The sequence below is a fragment of the Cajanus cajan genome, chromosome 3, assembly GCF_000230855.2.
Source record: "Cajanus cajan strain Asha chromosome 3, NIPB_CcT2T_4, whole genome shotgun sequence".
Classification (NCBI taxonomy): domain Eukaryota; kingdom Viridiplantae; phylum Streptophyta; class Magnoliopsida; order Fabales; family Fabaceae; genus Cajanus; species Cajanus cajan.
Window position 1 is genome coordinate 77,597,306 of NC_138519.1, and position 25,822 is coordinate 77,623,127.

Here is a 25,822-nt window from a genome sequence, read left to right on the forward strand (position 1 = left end):
ATACAAAAAATAAAATAATATATAATGAAGATATAAATGATAATAATGTCCAATATTTAAAATATGTCTCGTTAAAATTTTAATAGAAAAAATTATGTGGGATAAAAATCTAGTGAAAAAAAAGTATATCATTTTTAAATATTTATTTATCTTATTGTGATACTTCATTTTTCATAAAATATAATATAAGTATTTCATTAATAATTTTGGTATTTATTTTTTATTAATAAGAGTTGATTAATATTTATTTTATTATTAATTATTATATTTTGTGACAATTAAATGTGTTAACTTTAATGATTATTTATAACTATTTTATATAAAAATATTGTGAGATTTTATAATTAAAGATTTTTTTATTTTATTATTTATTATTAATTAATAGGGAAAAGTATTTGTAAACAAAGGTTAAGTGTTTTAACTGAAGAATTAGTGGGAAATTATGTTTTTTTTTATAAAAGGAGGAATTCTAATCAATTTTTCATTTTTACCCTCCTACGTTTTTCTACGCTTACACGGTTTAGGGTTCAAAGAACCAGAAGGAGAAAGAAATCACCCCAAACTTGCGCATCTGTCTTTTTCTATTCAACATGGCAAGGGGGAGGGAGTGAGAAATCTTGCTTTAGGTATGAGATATTGTATGTAAGTTAGTGAGATTGACCCTCCAATACTGTGTATGTTATATACCTATGAATGCGGGAATTTTTTTCCAAATGCGTCTAGTTTGTCTCTTGTTCTCCTTACATGTTCCTAATGACAAGAGTTTTTTGAATGTATGATCGATTGTATGTTTTAGATTGTAATTGCATAATATGAAATTCCTGTGGTTCCTATGGGAAACTCAAACAAAACTTATTGTGATATTTTGTGAAAATATTGATTGATACGTGTAAATTGAGTGACTTAAAATGTTAATTACATGTTATAGAGTGAATTTATTGATTATATATAGATTTATGCATGAAATTGAATATGGTAACTTGTAATTGTTGAGGAGACGTGATTTCTAATTAAGGAGGAAGATTGTGTTCTCGCTAGTGAGATGTGTTAGGTCGCTTAGTAAGAAGCCCTAGGGGGCTTAGCTCGCTCAGCTAGATGTTGGTGGCTCAACTAGATGTTGTTGGGCAGTGACTATTAATTGTTTATTTTACCTTTGTAATTTTGATACTACCTTTTTACTAATGATTAGCTAATGTAATTGAGAATATACATGAAATATACAAGGTGATATAAGAAATATGTGATATGTGAAGTGAAAGCATGTGTATGTTATTGCATTGAGTCTGTTTAACATGCATCATATGCACGCGAATTGGAAAATCGCAAATCGATAAATCATTTAATCATGTACTGCGCATATCTTGAGATTGGTACCACATGCATGCAAATCAAAAGTCTATATCCTTTACATTCCATACTTGCATGTAAATAAATTAATTATGATTGGTGTTTCATGGATGAATAATTGTGTAAATGATGATAAATGAATTATTGTATTGATTGTGATAATCGAGGACTATGTGATATATGAAGTGAGAGCATGTGTATGTTATTGCATTGAGTTTGTTTGACATGCATCATATGCATGCAAATAGACAAATTGATAGATCGTTTGATATGCATTGTGCATATCTTCAGATTGATACCACATGGATACAAATCAAGAGTCTATGTCATTTGCATCGTATACTTGCATGTAAATGAGTTAATTATGACTGGTATGGATGAGTAATTATGTCAATCATGATAAATGAGTCATTTTATTAATCGTGATAATTATTTATTAATATCATGCTATTGTATAAATGGAGTGTGTATGACTATTTGGTATTTATTTCATGTAATGAGCTAGAGTGTAAGTGTGTATAGCTAGGTATTGTTGTACGTCTTGTTTGTGTTTGATTATTCGGTTTATATTTTTATACTGTGAGCCAATTTGAGATGCTTCTCACTCCCTTTGTTTTGCATTATTTTCCTTGATTGTTATGCAAATAATCATCAACATGAGGTTGAAGATGTTGGTAATGAGGTCTAGACTTTAGTGTTGAATTTTGCTTTAATAAGACATGTGACATTAGGACTTAACTAGAAATAGATTAGGATATTGTTCTGTTGAATTATTTTAGAAAATATTAGTTTTATTTCCTTATAATTTCAGTTGATTATGTTATTTTATTAAGTTAAGAGTGTGATGCTTTTTACTTGAATACATTTAATTTTATTTAGAGTTATGTTATTCAATTTTCATTATTTATATATTATGGTATGTAGGATAGAGGGTGTCACATCCTTCATGCATATATATAATTATAAGGAAGTCGAATCTTGTGTATCAATTTTTTTTAAAAAGTTTTTATTCATGAAAAAAAAATACAAATATGAAAAATTATATTTTTTTATGGAAAAAATGTGTTTATTTATGAAAAGATACACGAATAAAATGTTGTATCCTTTCTTCAAAGTGTTTGTTATTTAACGAAAGGAAATGTAAGGGTTATATATATCTTCACAGAAATTCTAAATGTGCCACATATATATATATATATATATATATATATATATATATATATATATATATATATATATATATATACTTCTTCAGCAAAAGGCATAAGAGAGTATATAAATAAAACTTAGCAAGATAACAAACACAGAAAAAAAAAATACAAAATTCAATTTATTCTTTGCACTCAAATCTTGGTTTTTTATCTTGTTAATTTGCAAGAGTTAAGAAAATGGTTAATTAGTGTGTAAACAAACCAAACCAAAAGTTTGTTGAGAATTAATGTACATACCAAATCACACGTTTCATTTCAAAGAATTTAAATTTTTTAAATAAATAAATTATTTTATTTAAATTTCTCACCTAAATATACTATAAACAAAAATTATTGATACATATATTGCATTTAATTTTTATATAAAAAATAGTACGTTCGTGCAAATTAAACGTTAAGCTTATCATTTACACAAATCTTTATTAGACATACGCTTTCTGTTTGTTGTTTCTTCTTTGATATAGAACATTCACAGCCAATATATTTTTTTTTATTGGTATTTCTTTTTTGTTGCAGAAGCATCACCACTATTTATTTTTTGGGGCATTCTGAATAGTTAGGTATATAAATGGATCAGGTAATATATTTTAGTTTTATAAAGTCCAACTCTAATTTGATTTCAAAATACAAAGTTTAACTTAACTTATTTATATGTAATAAGCTTTTTCTTCATATATGTTTTACTTATTCAAAAATTTAAACTTAAAATCTATTTAAGATTTTGTTTTGAATTAAGCTTATAAATAGATCAATACGCATACTCATGTAAGTTGGTTAACAAGTTTTGAACATAAATAAGCTTGTGTGTTTTATAATAAACAAATTTTGATTCAAAACTTTAGACCAACTCTTTTGATGAACAAACTAGAAGGTTAACCTATTTTCATTTCTAACTAAATTAGGGTAGATTTAGACTCTATAGGATTTTTTGGTTTAGCTTTATTTTTTCAATATAAACATTTTATTTTAAATTAGATTTACTTCACAATTCCCTTTAACCAAAATCTCAATAAATTCATTCTCATTAGTGTGTCCTATTTTAATCTCTAAACCTAACTAATGTTGGGTTCCAAATTGAGATTTAATTCAAATTTTTACATGCTTCACAAACATTTGTCTCTTAACTAATCTTGATTAAATAAAGAAATACAAAAGAGTTGATTCAATTCTTGTATAGATTTTTCCTGGTTAAGTTTCAATTTTTAATATATAAACACTTTTTTTGGAGTTTAGATTTACCTTACAATTCCCTTTGCCCCAAACCTCAATAAATTCATGCTCTTTAGTTTGTTTATGGAAATAAAGAGAAAAGTATTTTAAAAAATATTTAAAAAAACTGAATAGAGATGTCAAATTGAACTGATTCATTCCAACATGACCTGTTTCTCTTTCAATTTATATATATATATATATATATATATATATATATATATATATATATAGAGAGAGAGAGAGAGAGAGAGAGAGAGAGAGAGAGAGAGAGGAGAGAGAGAGAGAGAGAGAGAGAGAGAGAGAGAGAGAGAGAGAGAGAGAGAGAGAGAGAGAGAGAGAGAGAGAGAGAGAGAGAGAGTTGGATTGATTTATTAAAATTAATAAAAAAAAATGAAAGTTAGATGATTCATAAGTTGATCTTTCAAATAAATAAATAAAAATATAAATCATCTAGACATAAACATAATGCCTCAATTACAAGAATATTGTCCTATTAAATTGTCTCAACACAAATCCTATTTAGAAACTACCATGACGGGTCAAATAAAAGTTTAATAGAATAGTAACTCCTTAAAACTTTTGAGAATTTTCTCTAACGAAATTCTTTTTACGAATTTTTAATTAGGTTATTAAACTAAAAAAATAATAAGGCTTCATCTTCTTCTGATTTTATAATTGAGTTCCCAGAAGTTAGGAAACCTGTAACAAATTGTTTTTTTCTTCTTCTCAGTTTTAAGTTACCATAAACTATTTGGGTGTGAGATTCCAACTTAGTTGCGACAATGCTTTTGACAATGTTGATTGGTTTTACTTAGCCTTTTTTGAATTGCTAGTTTGGTTGTTCCACCTTTTAGTACAAGGTCTTTTATTGTATGATGTTTGCAAATTGATTTTAGGAGGTATGTAGTTATTGTGTTATTTTCATTAAACACCTTTTGATGTTAGAGGTGCACTACTTACTTTGATTATGTTTTGTATATGGGTTGGAGTACCCCTTGTATTCCTCTTATTTAATTCAATTTTGCTTAGAAAAAAAAAACTAATTCTAAGGATCAAATCACAAAATTATAAGAAATCAAGGATCTAATTACATTTTTAATTAAGAATTCAATTAAAATTTCTAAACAGTTTAAAAAATATACTAATATATGAAATCTTAAATAAATATAATACAAAATAACAAAGTGACATGACATTCATTATAATTTAAATAAAAAATAATATTTAACCAAATAATGTACAGAAAAATCTCAACGTGATGAATCAACCAAACCTAACATAACATTCGACTCATTAGACAGACTGATTATGATATGGGTAAAGTTGAAGAATTGAATTATATAACCCACCCAGTATGTTCTAACAAGTTAAATAAATTAACCCATTAAGTTTTGACATTCCTAAAGCATAACAACTAAATTAATTTTCATAACAATGAACCCTAACAAATTTTCAAAAACTAATCATGTTTGAAAATTCATTTGCAATGAAACAAATAGAATATATTTCAAATATTTCCGAGCACCAAATAAAAAAAATAACTTATTTTATTTTATTATATTTTTTTATATATATTTAATTGATCTTTTTCACGTTGAATGTTATCCAAATTCACTCCATGTCGTATTATATAATTATTTAATCACAAGTTTCATTTTACATAAAGTTAGATGTAATGGAAAAACAACAACACAATAACAACATAGAGTAAATTAAAATAGTTAACGTAGCAAAAATAAATTATCTTAACTTGTAAGAATTTATGAGGAGCAACAACCAATGAACAATAATAATAATTACAAAAATCACACACAAAGACACCAAGATTTTAACGTGAAAAATCTCTCAAAGTAAGGATAAAAATTATGAGTCGTTCAGATTAAAGAAATAATTCTACTATGATTAACAAATAGTACAAAGAAGTTTCAATCAATTGCACAAAAAACAGTGCTAACACGAGGCCAAACAACAAAATAATAAAGCTTGCAAATAGAAAATAAGGAAGATGAAAAACCTCAAATATACAACTATAGTGCGAACTAAAAATCTCCCAACTCAGACCTCATATCAACGATCCAACCGTTCAGAATGAAGAACCAAATGTCCCGGACCTGCTGTCAAATTTTCAGTCCAATCCAACGGTGAACAAATCTACAGTATTGATTTTACTGTCACAACTTTGTATAAAACTTTCTCTCAAAGTGTTAGTGTTCTAAGTGACTTCTGACTTTGCTCATTTCTCACCTCTTGAACTTTAAACCCCCTCTTAACTTAGTTAAGTGAGACATCAAGTAGAGTTATCAATTTTGGATTTTTTCTCCACATAGGAAGAGAGTCCAATACTTAACGAGATGTAAGTTAAGTCTAATCAAAATTCTTATCTTAATTTTATTTTAAAATCAAAAAGCATAATTTGTCAAAAATTTTGTACAACTATCTCATGGGATTTGAGATTTAAAAAATGAATGGTTTGAGAAAAGTATCCATAGTTTGAGAAAGTTTGATGAGGATTTTAGCATAAAGTGCATTTGATAATTAACTTCCCTTATGGCGCTAACAAGTGAAATATGAAGGACCACAAGACGTATGCAAGACAGAGTTAAGCACAAAGTCGCATATAGTCACAAACTAACAAACAGTGGGGCTAGCATCTCCCCACCATATCTCTTTTACATAGAACCATCGCACAACCACATAAATACTTGCGATGCTAAATATTCATACCCAAATGCAGTTTCATTAGCCTATCTACTCAGCACCTGCCACGTGGCACTACACACATAGTTAGCCACATATCTAAAATTTCTATCCCCTTCTCTCCCTTCTTAGTCTCACTGTCAATCAATGCAAATAACATAACATCCATCCTTAACCTTTGAACATTGTTTTGCAGCCATGGAAACTGGCATAGCATGCTACACCCGCGGGCCTTTCTTGCCTACTGTTTCTTCCAAGCACTCTCCACCTTCCATCTCTCCATCTTTTGGCTTCAGGGTATGAGGAATCAATGATTCAATATTTTCACTTAAACTTCTAAAGTGCTTGCTACCATGCAGTTTATTCTTTCATGTTATTTTTCTACACACTATTAGAAAATAAAATGGATGTTTAAAGTGAACTTGTTTGCAATGGCAGAGTCTGAAATCAAGCTCTTTATTTGGAGAATCGCTAAGAGTGACATCCAAATCCACACTAAAGGTTTCAAAGACAAAGGATACTTCACTTATAACTAGATGCGAAATTGGTGACAGTCTGGTGAGTTACTTAATTACGGTAAAATGTTTATAATAATACTATAGCATGTTTTGTAACAAAAAAGAAAGTACTAAAACATGTTTGGATACAGATTTTGAGAATATTTCTATTGAAAAAAATTCTTAAAAACGTCTTTTAAGCCTATATCCAAATAGGTTCCTAATATATAAAGCTAAGAACTTGATGTGTCGAACTCGCAAACATTTTGGTATTTTGGTTTACATGCACTTGAAATAAACTGATGTAGATGTTTGTGTGTTGTAGGAAGAATTCCTCACAAAAGCAACACCCGATAAGGGGCTGATCAGGTTGTTGGTGTCCATGGGAGAAGCATTAAGAACAATTTCCTTCAAAGTGAAGACTGCTTCTTGTGGTGGAACACAATGTGTTAATTCTTTTGGGGACGAGCAGCTTGCAGTGGATATGCTGGCTAACCAGCTTCTTTTTGAGGTTAGATCATGAATATACTTGTCAATAAGTTTCTTCCCAATTAAGCTATGAAAATCTTGATTCTTTCGCATCATGTATAGTTTAACCCAATTCATGTAATATTAATTAATTGGTTCAACACAGGGGGGCGCATAAATGTGTGGCTCCTTGTGCATGATTTTGATATGAAAAATTAATCATTTCCCTTTGAATACGGTTAGTAGTATTTTCAGTAAGATAAGTACTTTAGTTGTCTGTAGTTATTTGTCATGTTGGAATCTGATTGTAAGAACCTTTTCCATCTAAAGTTTTATTTCTCCGAAGTTCATTTATGAAAACGGATACAAATGGTTTGTTAAGGACACCCGTTTATGATATGACCAGGACTGATATGAACTTCTTTGATCGTTATATTGAACTGAACTCTTATTTCCCCCCCTCAATAGTAGTAATAAATAGAGTTTAATAGTCAGCTTAGTATTTTCTTTTTCATTGAAAACCAGCCAATAAGTAGTTATTATTAGCATGACTTTTAAGATAATTACAATAAAAGTAAACAAATTTATAATTAAACGATATCATAAAGAATCTTTACACGGTAGTGCAAGTATTATTAATTCACAAATACATGCCATCTTATTTTCAATGTGCAATGAAACTGACTTCTCCAATGTTGTGTGCATAGGCCTTAAATTACTCCCATTTTTGCAAGTATGCTTGCTCTGAAGAAATTCCTGAGCTCCAAGACATGGGAGGTCCAATTGAAGGTATGACATAATAATTATATTAAGCTGACAATTAAACCTAGTCTTGTCTCTAATACAAAAATTTCACTTTTGTGGTGATGCATTTATGTGAATTTGCAACAAACAGGTGGGTTTAGTGTTGCATTTGATCCCCTTGATGGGTCTAGCATTGTGGACACAAACTTCACAGTAGGCACCATCTTTGGCGTGTGGCCTGGAGATAAGTTGACCGGGGTCACAGGAAGAGATCAAGTTGCTGCAGCCATGGGGGTTATGGGTCCTAGAACTACGTATGTGCTTGCTCTTAAGGACTTCCCTGGCACCCATGAATTTCTTTTGCTTGATGAAGGTCAGCTTCATGCCATAAAAAATCTTGTTTTAAGTAGTCACACAATTCCATATATTTATTTAAAATTGAACTTGTCAGACCATTCAATGTGAAAATTGCTTATGTTCTTCCTTTATTTTTCATTACTGTAAAACTTTGTTTATCAAAAATAAGGATTCTACAAGGTGACTTTGTCTCTGAATTGGAAGAGGATGTGTCAACCATTTAATTTTAGTGGGTTATGTTATACATGATACACATAATTTTTCATAAACTCCCTTTAAAGGAGTCTTATCCAAATTTTATCACATGACAAAAATGGCTAATATATATTCATATTTTAGGAAAATGGCAGCATGTCAAAGAAACCACAGAAATTGGAGAAGGAAAATTGTTCTCCCCAGGAAATTTGAGAGCCACATCTGACAACCCCGATTATGCTAAGGTTTGCCTATATTCTTCTATCAGTGTTGCTATGACTTGTTTGAATGAATACTTACATCTTTCTCTATCATTCAATAGTTGATTGATTACTATGTCAATGAAAAGTACACACTAAGATACACAGGAGGAATGGTGCCAGATGTCAACCAGGTTTTTTTTCTTAACACAATAATACATGACATTTTAATACGGTTTAATCTTTTAAATTATTTTAGAAATATGCATGTTCCATGAAGCTGACCATCAACTAGTAAAGTAATATATATGCTTTAAAAATGTTCCACAGATTATTGTAAAAGAAAAAGGGATCTTCACAAACGTGGCATCAGCATCGGCCAAAGCCAAGTTGAGATTGTTGTTTGAGGTAGCTCCTTTGGGATTATTAATTGAAAAAGCTGGAGGTTATAGCAGTGATGGTCATCAGTCTGTGTTGGACAAAGTCATCAATAACATTGATGAGAGAACTCAAGTTGCTTATGGATCCAAGAATGAGATCATTCGGTTTGAAGAAACCTTGTACGGTAAATCCAGACTCAAGGGTGGTGTAGCTGTTGGAGCAGTTGCTTAAACTGTTAAACTTATAATTCATTGTCAGGTTGACTTGATTTTAAGAAAGATATATGTTATCTTAAACAAGTATATGCAATTTAGTCATTGATTTTCTGTTTATCACTATGACATGAAGTTAATTTTATGTTGGTATGACTTCTGTTGTAAAAAAAAAAAAAAAAAAAACTAAATGAAAAATTGCTTAAATAGAAAACAACACGGTGATAATATTTAAGGATTTATAAATAAAGATAATAACTCTATAATACATAACAAGATAATCTTCCTAGATCATTCTAATTACAATTGAAATAAAAATCAATCTGATTTGCAAAATTTAAAGAAAGTAAATCTTCGGAATAAAATTGGCAAAGCAATATTCATATGATCAAATGGTTTATTAATTGTTACATAGTTATAACAATGTGTAATTGACAAATCACTTTGTATATATACAAGGTAAGATACTAATAAGCTCTCATAATCGTTTTAAATGTAGACAAAAAAATTAATTATTCTATTGATTGGAAGATGACTTTCCATATAAATTACAATCTAACAAAGGTTGTAAACCCCTTTAACATCAAGATCCTCGGTCATGTGGGTATCTAAATTAAACCTGACTAGTTCTTCGTCTTTACTTCGAAAAAAGATATTCCCCTTCTTCCCAGCTCCAATAGAATGTTCAATGTAAGGCAAAGGCTCAACAATAAAGAGTTTAGTCCATGATTCCTTTACACCAACTTCACCCAAAATTGATATATATGTAAAATATGGACGAATACATATAATGTAAGATCAAAGCAATAAAGATATTTAATAATACTAAAGTAACATCATAATCATAGCGCATCCTGTCTAATGGTATTTCTAAGGGTATAGGTGTTGTAGAGAATGTCTTATTGCTTAAGTCAAACGACACCAAGTAATCATCACCTTGCCAATGACACATTCCATCCAAATACAAATAGTTAACCCTATCGCTAAGAGGTATATCGGCATCGACATCAAGATTCTTCCAGGAGTTACTTCTCAAGCTATATATCTCCCATAAGGGGTCATGATATTCATTTTCAAGAATCTAGTTATCATAATCATCAAATTGAAGAAATTGTACATGACTAATCATTTTATAGTCATCTGTATCACGGTCATAGCCAAATCCATGATTCCATCACACAAGAATCAACAGAATAAACTATATTAGATGGTACAAACTTATTTGGGCTAGGAGGAATGATCTTCAATTCTTCAGTAGTTAGGTTCCATAGTCCAATTATGGAATACAGGTTATCAAGGAAAAAAATTCCATTAATACTAGCATGACCTAAAATATGTATACCAAAATTCACTAGATTTTGCCCTTGAAATAGACTTGGCAAATCTAATTTGACTCTATTCTGAAGTCTCTTACCAGAAAGCAAAAACAAGTTCTCATGATGAGTTTGAGTGACGTTAGTGTTCAAAGATTGACGTATGAGTAAAACTGTATCATTATAGTAAGAATGATGATTAGATAAGACATTATTGAGAAAGATTGTCATGAAATAAGGGTTTTCAAGTAAGATGACCCATGATTTGCGAACACAACCAAATCTCGAGAGGTTTTAAAGGCAATTTCCCCAAAATAGAGAATATTAGATCGTTAGGTATGTGGTTCCTAAACTTTTCACTTGCGGCATCCACAAATTTTTGCTTGTTCATGAATTCCCATAGGTGAGAAACCTCCTTGATCTTTTTCTTCCTCTTAGGATCCTCATCAACATGTTAAGCATCATTATTAATTTCCCTCTCCATTGTCTTCTCAGCCCAAAGGTAAATGAGATAACGGGTTAATTTAGAGTGTTTCTTGATAAGATCCTTAATCCTTGTCTCTTCCAAGTACTCCAACTGTTGACAAAAATGAAGGAATTAGTTAACTGCATTAAAAGAAATGGGGGTCTATGAATAATTTGTGTACCTTACTTGATCCTCCTTGAGAAAGAGGGTGATTTTGGTTCCTCTCATGAGTTGTTAGCCACTAGAGTCCTTGGTAACAGTGAAGGAGGCATCGCCTTGAGATTCCCAAGTGTATTGGTCATGGTGTGGTTGTGCTTAGTGATGACCATAACCTTGTCAGCAACCAAGAAAGCGGAGTAAAAACCAACACCTAATTGACGATACCTTCCTAAATTGTTGATCAAATCTACAATAATACACACACCATACTTATAAGCATATGGAATGCACACACACAAATGAAATGAAAATGCGACTCAATAACTGCTTTAGTCATGCCAATACCAATGTCAATAATGGGAAGTGTTTTATTAACCTTATGAAAGACCAATCTAATGAATTTAGCTCCTAACTCAGTTTGACTCTCATATTAAATTTTGTCCAAAGCCTATTATACAGAAAAGAAACACAAATGAAATTGAAATTTGTAATCTTTATAGAACTGAACTTGAAAGACTACTTACCTCGAAAGCATTGTTGATAGGCTCACGAAAGAAGATTTCTTTGTTTGAATGGAAACTGTTGTTTATGAGGCTCCGTATCTCAACCTTGAATTCAAACGTCTCATTTTCACCATTATCCGTTACAATTGCAAATAAAACAAACAAACTAGACTTTTATACTATATTCTTCAAGGGGAAATAGGGTTGTTTTTCTCACAATTCTTGTATCCTCACCAATTTATCTTCACGCAAATAGGTGAGCTTTTAAATGTAATATATTAAATACATAAAAATATCAGATACACCAATGGATGAGCTTTTAAATTGAATACATTAAATCCTAGATATTGATATTAACTATTTTCTTAATTAATTATTTAAATCAAATCATCTTAAGTTTTAAGGGTATGCAAAATATTCTTTCAGGATATTTAAAAGAATTTTTTTCATCATTATTTTCACATATTTAGACTATTTTTTTCTAAAATTCAAAAAAGGACACCCATCCATACTCGCACAAACAATCGATCAAACAGAGAGTGCAAATTTCAGATAGGTTAATAACCATTCAAACTATGTTCAAATTGCATGGACCATGTTCATGGATAAAAAAAAAAACTATGGTTGAATTATGTTGTACTTTCCCCAACCTTTCATCAAATGAATGACGTATATTCACATGACACTAAATCATTATGATACAAGATCTCATTACAATATACTCAAAAGTATAGTGAGTTTCTCACTCATTTTAGTTTCAAGTAAGTCACAATAGAAAGTATACAGATATGGGAAGTGGTTGATTATTGTAATTGTAAATAGAGCAAACAAAGCTTTTATGCCTCTTCGAGGGGAAATGGGGTAATTATTTTTCTTAATTAGTAGTTTAAATCAAATCATCCTATTTTTTTAGAAATGTGCAAAATATGTAGATTATAAAATCTGATACATATTTCTATCAATTCTCTCTGATGTCTGTAGTCTACTAATGCCTCATATTGATCCCAAGAGAGATGAGGATACTTTGGAACGTGGGATTTGACAGAACCATGAAAATATAAGTGGGTAAATTAATAATAAAAAATAAAAAATATAATTTAAAGTAAGGATTGTGCAAAGTATTCGGATTATAAAATCCAATTTTATCCATTCCCTTTATTATCTACGGTCTACTAATGCATCATGTTGATCCCAAGAGAGACGAGAATACTCTAGAAGGTTAGAATTGACATAACCATGAAAATCTTTCTCAAAGAAGCGGGTAAATAAATAAATAGAAAATAGAAATATAATTTAGTGTAAAGATAATTATATAATAGCAAATTTCAGTTAGGAGAATCTAATATAAATTATTCTTATGTCTATAATTTATTTTAAATTTTAATTATAACTATCTATGAATTTAGTTACAAAATAAAATATTTTATTTTTATTATAATTTCAATTAATATTTTAAACAAACTTTATTTTTTAAATTAAAAAGGGTAAAAAAAATAAAAGAGAAAATGTTATTAAAAAGACTTTAGTAACCCTAAATTTTAAATGTGACGTAATATAGGAAAATCTAATTATGTAATTTTTTTCAAAATTATAGTAGAAATTATTTAGGTCTGTAAGCGAGTTGAGTTAGGTCAGGTTTGGATGAATCTGTTACTCGACTTGATCAAAATTTAATGGGTTGGATTGAGTTAGATTTGTATTTCTATTTTTAAATCCAACCCAACCCGATCATGAACGGGTTGATTTGGTTGAGTTAATTAGGTAAACATAATTTTATTTATTTATTTATTTTGTAAAAATTCAAACATTTCATAATAGATGTAAATCATTTCATATTTTGTTACAAATATAATGTTATCAACTCATAAAGTAACTAATTGTACAAACTAAATTCCAAAATACATTTGTTGATTTTCTATATTAACACCAAATAAAATTTAAAATAAATATGTTGTATTGTTATAATGTAATCAATTTAAAAACACAAAATTCATTATTAAACAAGAGTGACAAAAAATATTGTTCTGAGCGAGTAATCATAAATAATACTAATTTATTATTATTGTTATTGTCGATATTATTAATATTATTATTTTATTTTTTGCTATATATCACTGGGTCGAATTAAATCACATATCAAAAAATATAAAACCCATTTCTTAACTAGTACAATTTTGATCGAGTTTTTGACCCATACTCTTTCATGGTGCCAAAATTCTCCACCGATACAATTTGTAAGCATGAGGGTCCAATTTCTAGTTAATGAATTGCGTTCATTTAAGATCAGAAACCCGCTCGAGAACCTGTTTGAGCCTAGTTTCAAACTCATTGCGTTCTTAATATTCATGCAATTCGCACTTAAATCCATTCAAGGTGAGATTTCAATCATCCAATTGCAACAAATTTATTCTGTATTCATCGATTCCATACTCACGATACGTCATTCTCTTATGAAAATCAAAAACTAAGTCACGAAACTCGCATGCGAGAACCTGTTTGAGCAATACTTTGATGTATTCTTAATATTCAACTCGACATTTGTTCGAAAATTCATTCAAAGTGGGTTTTCAATCGACTCATTAAAATTGACGTTTATTTCGTTCCCTTGCTGAATAGTAACTTTGTAAATACGCAAAGAAATGTGAACCCCTGTCTTTGGGTTTACACTTTTCTAGTATTTTAGTTGGTTTACAATTTGCACTTTTGTTTCTACAAGTAAATTGGACTTTTGGAAGGATTACAATTATTTGTTTGTGTTTATCTTTTACATTATCTTTTTCTTTTGGACAATTTCCATTTTAGATAGAAATTAATTAGTTCATCTTATACATTCAAGCCCTACACTTGAACCAATGATTACGAAAGATTTGATTTAAAAAAAATAAGTTGACAACTTTCTGAGGTTTCGTTAATTTCTGATGTATTATATTGAATTGAATTTTCAGAAGATACTTTCTAGTTAGAGCATCCTAACATTGTTGAAATAAAAATCTTATCCATTTTGTGTGTTTTAAATAAAGTTGATGTTAACCCATCATTTTATTTAAAAGGACAAGAATGAACAAAATGTTTCCCAACTTTTGCCCAATTTGACTCCCGTGAACGAGTCTTATGTTCCACCAAAGAGGCCAAAGCTGCAAAGAAAATCCAGCATCTTTGAACTGAAGTGGTCTATTACAAGCTCGAGCTGCAATTAAAAAAGCAACAAAAATCAAACACAAGATATAGACTATGTTCCAGTTGGACCAATGTATAACAATGCCAATGCATTTCACAGGTACACAAGCACTCGTTGTTAGTATGTTTATATCTTTCCATTTCATAGGTATGTTAAAGCTTGAATTAAGAATTTCATTTAATAATATCAAAGTGATATTCAAAGTTTTGAGACAGAGCTTTCAGAGCTAGAGATCACCTCCAAGGAAGGTGGTCCTGAAACATTTTGTGGAATTTTTATTCGCACACCTGCAATTCTTGAAGCAGGGCCAGAAGTTCAAGTGCTGGCTGATTATCTTATACTTCTAACAGATTGTTGAATTCTGATTCCTACGGTTAGTTATTAATATGTCTGTCTATAGAGAGCTTTTAGTTTGCATTGTTGAGTATAATAAGATCAAGAGTGTTACGTGTGTAATTTTCTAACTTATGTTTTGACTAATTTGTAAATGTGTCATGTCACTGACTTAATTTACAAATTAGCAAAATAGCAATAGACAGTTAGCAACATCCATAAGATAGACACCACAAAATTGGTTTGTGAGACTAGCTGCTGTTCTAAGACTATGGTTTCAAGTAATTCCATTCAAATTTCTCATTTACTTATCACACTAATAGTATTTAATCAGTCCTTACGTGTATATATATGTACACCAACCATGAGTGCTTAACAATTAAAACTAACAACCAAGTTCTGTTATTTCGTTTTAACAATTAACTAGCGAGCTACTTGTGGTTCTCTGCAATGCTTTATTTTACCAGAGATACTCAGTAATGGATGTCCATGGTCATAGGAAATGAATTGGTCCCCGCATAGAGGGTCGAGCATATATAGGTTGTATGTGTGCAATGCGCCAAAATATGAGAAACGTCGTGCAGTGTCGATTAATGGTAAGTTGTTGGTTAGCATCATTTGAGAATTAATAATTGGATAAACATATGGGGAGTTGCTGGTGGTGCAGGGAGCAAAATAGTTTGCACAAAAGGACTAAAACTATTGGTGGTGGATTAGAAGGACAAGTAGCAAAAGAGCTTTATATAATGTGATTAGCTAGCTATAAAGATTTGCATTAAAAAAATAATAAGAAAGCTTTATGGCATAGGAGGAGCCAGCTCTTGATATAACCATATTGAGCAAGCACCTCACAAATGCTAAAGATAATGCTTATATGGGCTGGCAATGGCATTTTACCTTGCTGAGAACCTGCAACTTTTAACGACATAACACGTATATATGTACACCAACCATGAGTGCTTAACTATAACGACATAACAATGGCAATGGCATGAACTGAAGTCACTACAAATTGTTGTTCCCAAGGTTTTTTTGGCTTTATGTGTCAAAGCCCATAGGCAGAAACTTAAAAACCTTGGTTAGTGAATTTCTTTTCTATTGATTTTTTCTTTATGTAATATAAGAGACTTACAAAAATGTTTTAGAATTAATTAAGATAAAAAATTTAATTAAGATATTTATTTGTAAAAATAACAAATTTTAAAATAGTTTATAATAAAATTAAGGTTTACGATTTCGTTAACATGAAAAAATTTAAACATCAATTAAAATAAATTTAAAATTTGTTATATTTATTTAAGAAAAAGGATAAGATTTAAAATTTAGAGGGGCTAAGTACTTTGTTTCATAATTTTTTCTTCATTCAGTTAAAACCTATCAATCTTACCCACTTTTCTTGTTAGTAATACTTTGCCGGGAACAACACATACTCAACTATTCCAAACACTTAATGCATATAGCAATGTTGAATATTCGTCCAACACTCCTTCATATCGAGAACATAATGAATGTTTAAATACAGTTCAAAATTACGTTTAATAAAAAAAAAACATACATTTTAATAAAAAAAATAAAAAAAATTATAAGTATAATTCTTTTTTCAACCCTAATTAAATTTAACTCAATTTTCAAATACACTCATAACCATACCCAAAATAACGGATGAGTTGGATCTTAATCTGCTCCCCTTCCTTTCTCCGGTGAGAATATTTCCAAATGCAGATGCAAAGTCCCATTTGAATTGCAGCAAATTATCAATCTTATTTCATTTGCACAGATATAACAAGATTCTTCCCTCTCAACCCCTCCCCCACGCGTCATATACAATAAATATGATCACATTTCATATATGCAACATACTTATTTTAAAAAAGAAAATTCATACACGTATACTACAATCTCAATATAGAATTATTTTTTATTATAAAAGGACTCATTTTGTAATCTATTTCATGTGAAATTTTTATTTTCTTTTCTTACATTCTAAACTTCACTTCATTTCTCTTTTCTATAATTCTAAGTTATCATGAAGTTGATCTGTCTTTTACTCCTTTTTTTCTTCCCCATTCTCCTTCATGGAAGTTTTGAATTTTGGAAATTAGCAGAAACATGGCCACCAGCCTTCTGCACGATCAACCCGTGTGCTGTTCATATTTCTGATAGATTTACCCTCCATGGCCTATGGCCTAGTAACAAGTCTGGCCTACAACCACAATTTTGCCCTTCGGTTAAATTTGATGCAAATCAGGTAAAATTTTATTTTTTTAATCAATATTTTTATATAATATTAAAAACTTAATGAATTTTATTTATGTTACTAGATTGACCCAATATTGAAGAGTGAACTTGAAACAAATTGGCCAGCATTAAGTGATGGGAGAAACATTTCCTTTTGGACGTATGAATGGAACAAACATGGCTCATGCTCTCAGTTGTGGCAAAATGATTTCTTAAAATTGGCTTTAAGTCTCTTTTTTGAAAGAGATCTTAAAGCTATTCTACAAAACCACAACATAATGCCGGGTAAAAGTTATACAAAGGGGAGAATTACCACAGTCATATACAATGGTATAAAAGCTATGCCAGAAATTATATGTAGTAGTAATCAATTAATTGAGATATGATTGTGCTTGAACACAAACACAATAGAGTTCATCGATTGTACTGCTCAAGCAGTGGGACAAGGATCTATATGTAATTTTATAAAATAATTTATATTAATAAATAAAGAAAGATCGAATAATTGTGTTAGTCTTGAAGTTTCTGCATACTCATTGGATGGATAGGTCTGAAAAAAGTCAATGACTTCAAAATAAAAAATAACAAGATTTAGAAAATGCATATCCTATATCATGTAATTAACCCATTCACAAAATACATCTTTAAATAAATAAACAAGTTGAATTTTCAGCACAAAATTAATAAGGAAGCAACAGACATGTTGAATGGCCTCTCTATTCCAAACACTTAATGCACATAGCAATGTTGAATATTCGTCCAACACTCCTTCATATCGAGGACATAATAAATGTTTAAATACAGTTTAAAATTACGTTTAATAAAAAAAAATACATTTTAATAAAAAAATAAAAAATTATAAGTATAATTCTTTTTTCAACCCCAATTAAATTTAACTCAATTTTCAAATACACTCATAACCATACCCAAAATAACGGATGAGTTGGATCTTAATCTGCTCCCCTTCCTTTCTCCGGTGAGAATATTTCCAAATGCAGATGCAAAGTCCCATTTGAATTGCAGCAAATTATCAATCTTATTTCATTTGCACAGATATAACAAGATTCTTCCCTCTCAACCCCTCCCCCACGCGTCATATACAATAAATATGATCACATTTCATATATGCAACATACTTATTTTAAAAAAGAAAATTCATACACGTATACTACAATCTCAATGTAGAATTATTTTTTATTATAAAAGGACTCATTTTGTAATCTATTTCATGTGAAATTTTTATTTTCTTTTCTTACATTCTAAACTTCACTTCATTTCTCTTTTCTATAATTCTAAGTTATCATGAAGTTGATCTGTCTTTTACTCCTTTTTTTCTTCCCCATTCTCCTTCATGGAAGTTTTGAATTTTGGAAATTAGCAGAAACATGGCCACCAGCCTTCTGCCCGATCAACCCGTGTGCTGTTCATATTTCTGATAGATTTACCCTCCATGGCCTATGGCCTAGTAACAAGTCTGGCCTACAACCACAATTTTGCCCTTCGGTTAAATTTGATGCAAATCAGGTAAAATTTTATTTTTTTAATCAATATTTTTATATAATATTAAAAACTTAATGAATTTTATTTATGTTACTAGATTGACCCAATATTGAAGAGTGAACTTGAAACAAATTGGCCAGCATTAAGTGATGGGAGAAACATTTCCTTTTGGACGTATGAATGGAACAAACATGGCTCATGCTCTCAGTTGTGGCAAAATGATTTCTTAAAATTGGCTTTAAGTCTCTTTTATGAAAGAGATCTTAAAGCTATTCTACAAAACCACAACATAATGCCGGGTAAAAGTTATACAAAGGGGAGAATTACCACAGTCATATACAATGGTATAAAAGCTATGCCAGAAATTATATGTAGTAGTAATCAATTAATTGAGATATGATTGTGCTTGAACACAAACACAATAGAGTTCATCGATTGTACTGCTCAAGCAGTGGGACAAGGATCTATATGTAATTTTATAAAATAATTTATATTAATAAATAAAGAAAGATCGAATAATTGTGTTAGTCTTGAAGTTTCTGCATACTCATTGGATGGATAGGTCTGAAAAAAGTCAATGACTTCAAAATAAAAAATAACAAGATTTAGAAAATGCATATCCTATATCATGTAATTAACCCATTCACAAAATACATCTTTAAATAAATAAACAAGTTGAATTTTCAGCACAAAATTAATAAGGAAGCAACAGACATGTTGAATGGCCTCTCTATTCCAAACATTTAATGCACATAGCAATGTTGAATATTCGTCCAACACTCCTTCATATCGAGGACATAATAAATGTTTAAATACAGTTTAAAATTACGTTTAATAAAAAAAATACATTTTAATAAAAAAAATAAAAAATTATAAGTATAATTCTTTTTTCAACCCCAATTAAATTTAACTCAATTTTCAAATACACTCATAACCATACCCAAAATAACGGATGAGTTGGATCTTAATCTGCTCCCCTTCCTTTCTCCGGTGAGAATATTTCCAAATGCAGATGCAAAGTCCCATTTGAATTGCAGCAAATTATCAATCTTATTTCATTTGCACAGATATAACAAGATTCTTCCCTCTCAACCCCTCCCCCACGCGTCATATACAATAAATATGATCACATTTCATATATGCAACATACTTATTTTAAAAAAGAAAATTCATACACGTATACTACAATCTCAATGTAGAATTATTTTTTATTATAAAAGGACTCATTTTGTAATCTATTTCATGTGAAATTTTTATTTTCTTTTCTTACATTCTAAACTTCACTTCATTTCTCTTTTCTATAATTCTAAGTTATCATGAAGTTGATCTGTCTTTTACTCCTTTTTTTCTTCCCCATTCTCCTTCATGGAAGTTTTGAATTTTGGAAATTAGCAGAAACATGGCCACCAGCCTTCTGCACCATGAACCCGTGTGCTGTTCATATTTCTGATAGATTTACCCTCCATGGCCTATGGCCTAGTAACAAGTCCGGCCTACAACCACAATTTTGCCCTTCGGTTAAATTTGATGCAAATCAGGTAAAATTTTATTTTTTTAATCAATATTTTTATATAATATTAAAAACTTAATGAATTTTATTTATGTTACTAGATTGACCCAATATTGAAGAGTGAACTTGAAACAAATTGGCCAGCATTAAGTGATGGGAGAAACATTTCCTTTTGGACGTATGAATGGAACAAACATGGCTCATGCTCTCAGTTGTGGCAAAATGATTTCTTAAAATTGGCTTTAAGTCTCTTTTTTGAAAGAGATCTTAAAGCTATTCTACAAAACCACAACATAATGCCGGGTAAAAGTTATACAAAGGGGAGAATTACCACAGTCATATACAATGGTATAAAAGCTATGCCAGAAATTATATGTAGTAGTAATCAATTAATTGAGATATGATTGTGCTTGAACACAAACACAATAGAGTTCATCGATTGTACTGCTCAAGCAGTGGGACAAGGATCTATATGTAATTTTATAAAATAATTTATATTAATAAATAAAGAAAGATTGAATAATTGTGTTAGTCTTGAAGTTTCTGCATACTCATTGGATGGATAGGTCTGAAAAAAGTCAATGACTTCAAAATAAAAAATAACAAGATTTAGAAAATGCATATCCTATATCATGTAATTAACCCATTCACAAAATACATCTTTAAATAAATAAACAAGTTGAATTTTCAGCACAAAATTAATAAGGAAGCAACAGACATGTTGAACGGCCTCTCTATTCCAAACACTTAATGCACATAGCAATGTTGAATATTCGTCCAACACTCCTTCATATCGAGGACATAATAAATGTTTAAATACAGTTTAAAATTACGTTTAATAAAAAAAAATACATTTTAATAAAAAAAATAAAAAATTATAAGTATAATTCTTTTTTCAACCCCAATTAAATTTAACTCAATTTTCAAATACACTCATAACCATACCCAAAATAACGGATGAGTTGGATCTTAATCTGCTCCCCTTCCTTTCTCCGGTGAGAATATTTCCAAATGCAGATGCAAAGTCCCATTTGAATTGCAGCAAATTATCAATCTTATTTCATTTGCATAGCAGCAAGTCAAGAGATGCATTATGCAACATTTAAAACCATTTATTATTTTAATTTTTTATGGAAAATATTTTAATTATTTTTTACCCACTCAACTACCTGCTATATCAGGTGATTTTAGTGGTATACCTACTACATCCTATACCATCTAATTAACTCATTCATAAAACACATCTATGAATAAATAAATTACAAAATTTAAAATAAGTTCAATTTTCAGCATAAGAATCATTGGCAACAAGGCTAATAACTTGATACTGGAAAAAAAATACCAATCTTAATTAAAAGGGCTCATCTAAAATAAAATTACAACTATAACTAGAAAATTTCTTTTGTTAGGATAAGAAAATAGTCTATAATATTTTCAGAGAAGAAAAATATAATTTCTTTTAGGGGAGAAGAAAAATATAATTAAATTTTACAAAATAAATGTTAATAACAAAAATATCTAAAATACCTATTTTTCTATAAATTACAATTGTCTCATGAATAGGATCACAATTTCTCTTTTATCTTTCTATTTGAGATTTTTATAAGATATGTATTTATATTTTTGTGTGACCTATTTTATTAAAAGGCGCTAAAACTTAAAAGGATTAAAAAAAAAAGTAATACTAATTTGTTTTTTTTTTCTTTTATCTTCTATAGCTTTCTACAATCATTTTTAAAAAAAATTGTTTTTATTAAGATAATACCTTATTGTTGTGCAATTTTTTTAATTAAAAATATTTGTTAAAAATAAAACTTTGTGAGGGCAATTGCTCTCACATTTTTTAACGCTAATCTACACTTTCCTTTGGCTTGTCTGGTCAGTCAATGACCATCCATTTTATTTAAGTACCTTTTTTTTTTTTTTGTAAGTTTCTATTTTTATTTAACACTAAACAAGAGTACAACGTCATTAAAAATAACTTTATGAGTGTTATTAATAAAATATAACAATTTGCTTCAAAAAAAAAAAAAAAAATATAACAATATTTTAGCATTAATGAAATTTTTTCATCCTCTTAAGTATATGCTTATTTTTTACTTTTAAAACCTTCGCTTTTGTAGCATTTTGTAAATATCTACACATGTAATTCTAACTCTTTTGGAATGAAAGTTGGTTATATTTGGGATGCAAGTTTAGTTGTTAAAAAAAAAAAACTATAACAAAAAGTGAGAGTTTTAAGTATAAGAAAAAAAACAAAAACACAACCTAATTTTATGATATAAAAAATACCATTAACTAAACATTTTAATATTAAAAAAATAACTGATAAAAAATAGTTAATGTTTAAATAATATTTTTTATATTTAAAATTACTTATAAAAATAATATTAGTAATTAAATATATTACTATTATATTATAATTTTAAATATTTGTATTCTAATATTTTTTTCTATGAGATGATTATGTTTAAGGTTTATAGAACTTTGGCCTATGCATTGAAAGTTAATGTTTTTTGGCAAAGACTTTAATTTGTCATGTCATGTAAATACTTATCACGTTTGTTGAATAAAATTAACTTTTCATTAATATGGACAATACTATGGTGTTGTGCTTGCTTCATATAAATTCTAATGGATTTCTATTTTTTTTATAAGCATATTTCTAATATGAAATGATAGAGCATAATTTTTAAATTCAAAATTTTCTAATAATAGGAAAATAAATTGGCCTAGGACTTTATCAGAAAAAGTTTTTTCACGTGGAGAATCATTTAATATATAAGATAGAGGTAAGTATATAGGATAATTGCAAAACTCGAAGCATTAATTATTTAGGGATAGATTCTACAATGTATGACGCTGTTTCTTCAATCATTTATATCTAAAGAGTGACAAAATAAGCATTACATACCAGAATTATCTAAGAGATCGTGTGCAAAGTACTGCTATTCCATTTGATGAGTATAATTCTTTTTTCAACCCCAATTAAATTTAACTCAATTTTCAAATACACTCATAACCATACCTAAAATAACGGATGAGTTGGATCTTAATCTGCTCCCCTTCCTTTCTCCGGTGAGAATATTTCCAAATGTAGATGTAAAGTCCCATTTGAATTGCAGCAAATTATCAATCTTATTTCATTTGCACAACCATGCGTCATATACAATAAATATGATCACATTTCATATATGCAACATACTTATTTTAAAAAAGAAAATTCATACACGTATACTACAATTTCAATATGGAATTATTTTTTATTATAAAAGGACTCATTTTGTAATCTATTTCATGTGAAATTTGTATTTTCTTTTCTTTCATTCTAAACTTCACTTTATTTCTCTTTTCTATAATTCTAAGTTATCATGAAGTTGCTCTGTCTTTTACTCTTTTTTTTCTTCCCCATGAAGTTTTGAATTTTGGAAATTAGCAGAAACATGGCCACCAGCCTTCTGCATGAAGAACCCGTGTGTTGTTCATATTTCTTCAAGATTTACCGTCCATGGCCTATGGCCTAGTAACAAGTCCAACCCACAACCACAATTTTGCCCTTCGGTTAAATTTGATGCAAATCAGGTAAAATTTTATTTTTTTAATCAATATTTTTATATAATATTAAAAACTTAATGAATGTTATTTATGTTACTAGATTGACACAATATTGAAGAGTCAACTTCAAACAAATTGGCCAGCATTAAATGATGGGAGAAACATTTCCTTTTGGACGTATCAATGGAACAAACATGGCTCATGCTCTCAGTTGCAGCAAAATGATTTCTTAAAATTAGTTTTAAAATTCTTTTTTAAAAGAGATCTTAAAGCTATTCTAGAAAACAATGGCATACAACCGGGTAACAGTTATCCAAAGGCGACCATTACCACAGCCATATCCAATACTATAAAAGCTATGCCAGAAGTTGTATGTAGTAGTAATCAATTAACTGAGATAAGATTGTGCTTGAACACAAGCACAACACAGTTCATCAATTGTACTACTCAAGCAGTGGGACCAGGACCTAATTGTATGTATATTTTATAAAATAATTTATATTAATAAATAAAGAAAGATCGAATAATTTTGTTAGTCTTAGAGTTTTTGCATACTCATTGGATGGATAGGTCTGAAAAAAGTCAATGACTTCAAAATAAAAAATAACAGGATTTAGGAAATGCATATCCTATACCATGTAATTAACCCATTCACAAAATACATCTTTAAAAAAATAAACAAGTTGAATTTTCAGTACAAAATTAATAAGGATGCAACAGACATATTGAACAGCCTCTCTATTTGGGTTAATATCAATGAGACACGTGGCTAGATAAAATTTGTATTGGTACCGTCCTTACCCATTGATGAAGTGCCGACGGGGTAGAGAGGTTCACCATGAGAAGGATGCCAATGAGAGATATTTTGATCCAACCATCAAAATATCTAACAACTCAGATTCGCCACAGATTAAAACAAAATAAAAAAAAACAACAATTTCTCTTCGATTATCAACACAACTACACAAGCACCAGCAACACAACTCGAAAACAAGATCCAATTAGAAAAAAAAATGTAACAAAAAACTGCATAACAATAATTAAAAATGAAAACCAGCACCAAAATATCTAATAGCAACTCAGATTCAAAACAGTCAAACAATTCAAATCAAATAAAATAAAAAAAAAATCCACTTCAACAATCAACACAATTACACAAGCACCAGCAACAAAACTCGAAAATAACATGCAATCAGAAAAAAAAAATGCAGCAGAAAATTGCATAACAATAATGAAAAAAAAGTGTGTATAACTGTATAAGTACCTGACGAGTTGTGTATACGAGGAAACCGATGAAGAATAGTACTCTGGTTTAGAAGGTGAAACTGCGAGAATGAGATATTGACATTATGCAGAAAACAAAACTGAACAATTGCAATCAAGTTCACAAAAGACACAAAATAAAAGTAAAAAAAAACAAATTCTGGGGTGATGAAAATGTGGATGGATATATCATCTAGATAAAGTAAAATTGAATTCATCTTTTCTTTATGTTTTCCATTAAATATGGTACACAAAAGTTAAAGCTATTCATTATTTGTGATTG

General features: G+C 29.4%; 1 protein-coding gene and 1 long non-coding RNA gene across 2 annotated transcripts; both read left to right on the forward strand.

Moving 5' to 3' along the window:
* Positions 1 to 6,592: 6,592 nt before the first annotated feature.
* On the forward strand, positions 6,593 to 9,641 carry SBPASE (sedoheptulose-bisphosphatase). Its single transcript, XM_020355695.3, has 8 exons — positions 6,593 to 6,764; positions 6,906 to 7,025; positions 7,290 to 7,475; positions 8,140 to 8,221; positions 8,328 to 8,549; positions 8,873 to 8,973; positions 9,051 to 9,122; positions 9,259 to 9,641. Exons 1-8 carry the CDS (start codon positions 6,666 to 6,668, stop codon positions 9,538 to 9,540), a joined length of 1,164 nt encoding a protein of 387 aa, XP_020211284.1. The 5' UTR covers positions 6,593 to 6,665; the 3' UTR covers positions 9,541 to 9,641.
* Positions 9,642 to 13,896: 4,255 nt separating this feature from the next.
* Positions 13,897 to 15,525, forward strand: LOC114914922 (uncharacterized). Its single transcript, XR_003802777.2, has 2 exons — positions 13,897 to 14,335; positions 15,013 to 15,525. It is a non-coding gene; the product is annotated as an uncharacterized LOC114914922 (long non-coding RNA).
* The last annotated feature ends 10,297 nt before the right edge of the window (positions 15,526 to 25,822 follow it).

What these genes read in the sequence shown, in the direction of transcription:
- SBPASE (XM_020355695.3), top strand. Translation starts at nt 6,666, where the DNA reads ATGGAAACTGGCATAGCATGCTACACCCGCGGGCCTTTCTTGCCTACT. An exon ending in CTCCATCTTTTGGCTTCAGG is followed by an intron (nt 6,765 to 6,905) that starts GTATGAGGAATC and finishes TTGCAATGGCAG; the next exon opens with AGTCTGAAATCAAGCTCTTT. An exon ending in CATGGGAGGTCCAATTGAAG is followed by an intron (nt 8,222 to 8,327) that starts GTATGACATAAT and finishes TGCAACAAACAG; the next exon opens with GTGGGTTTAGTGTTGCATTT.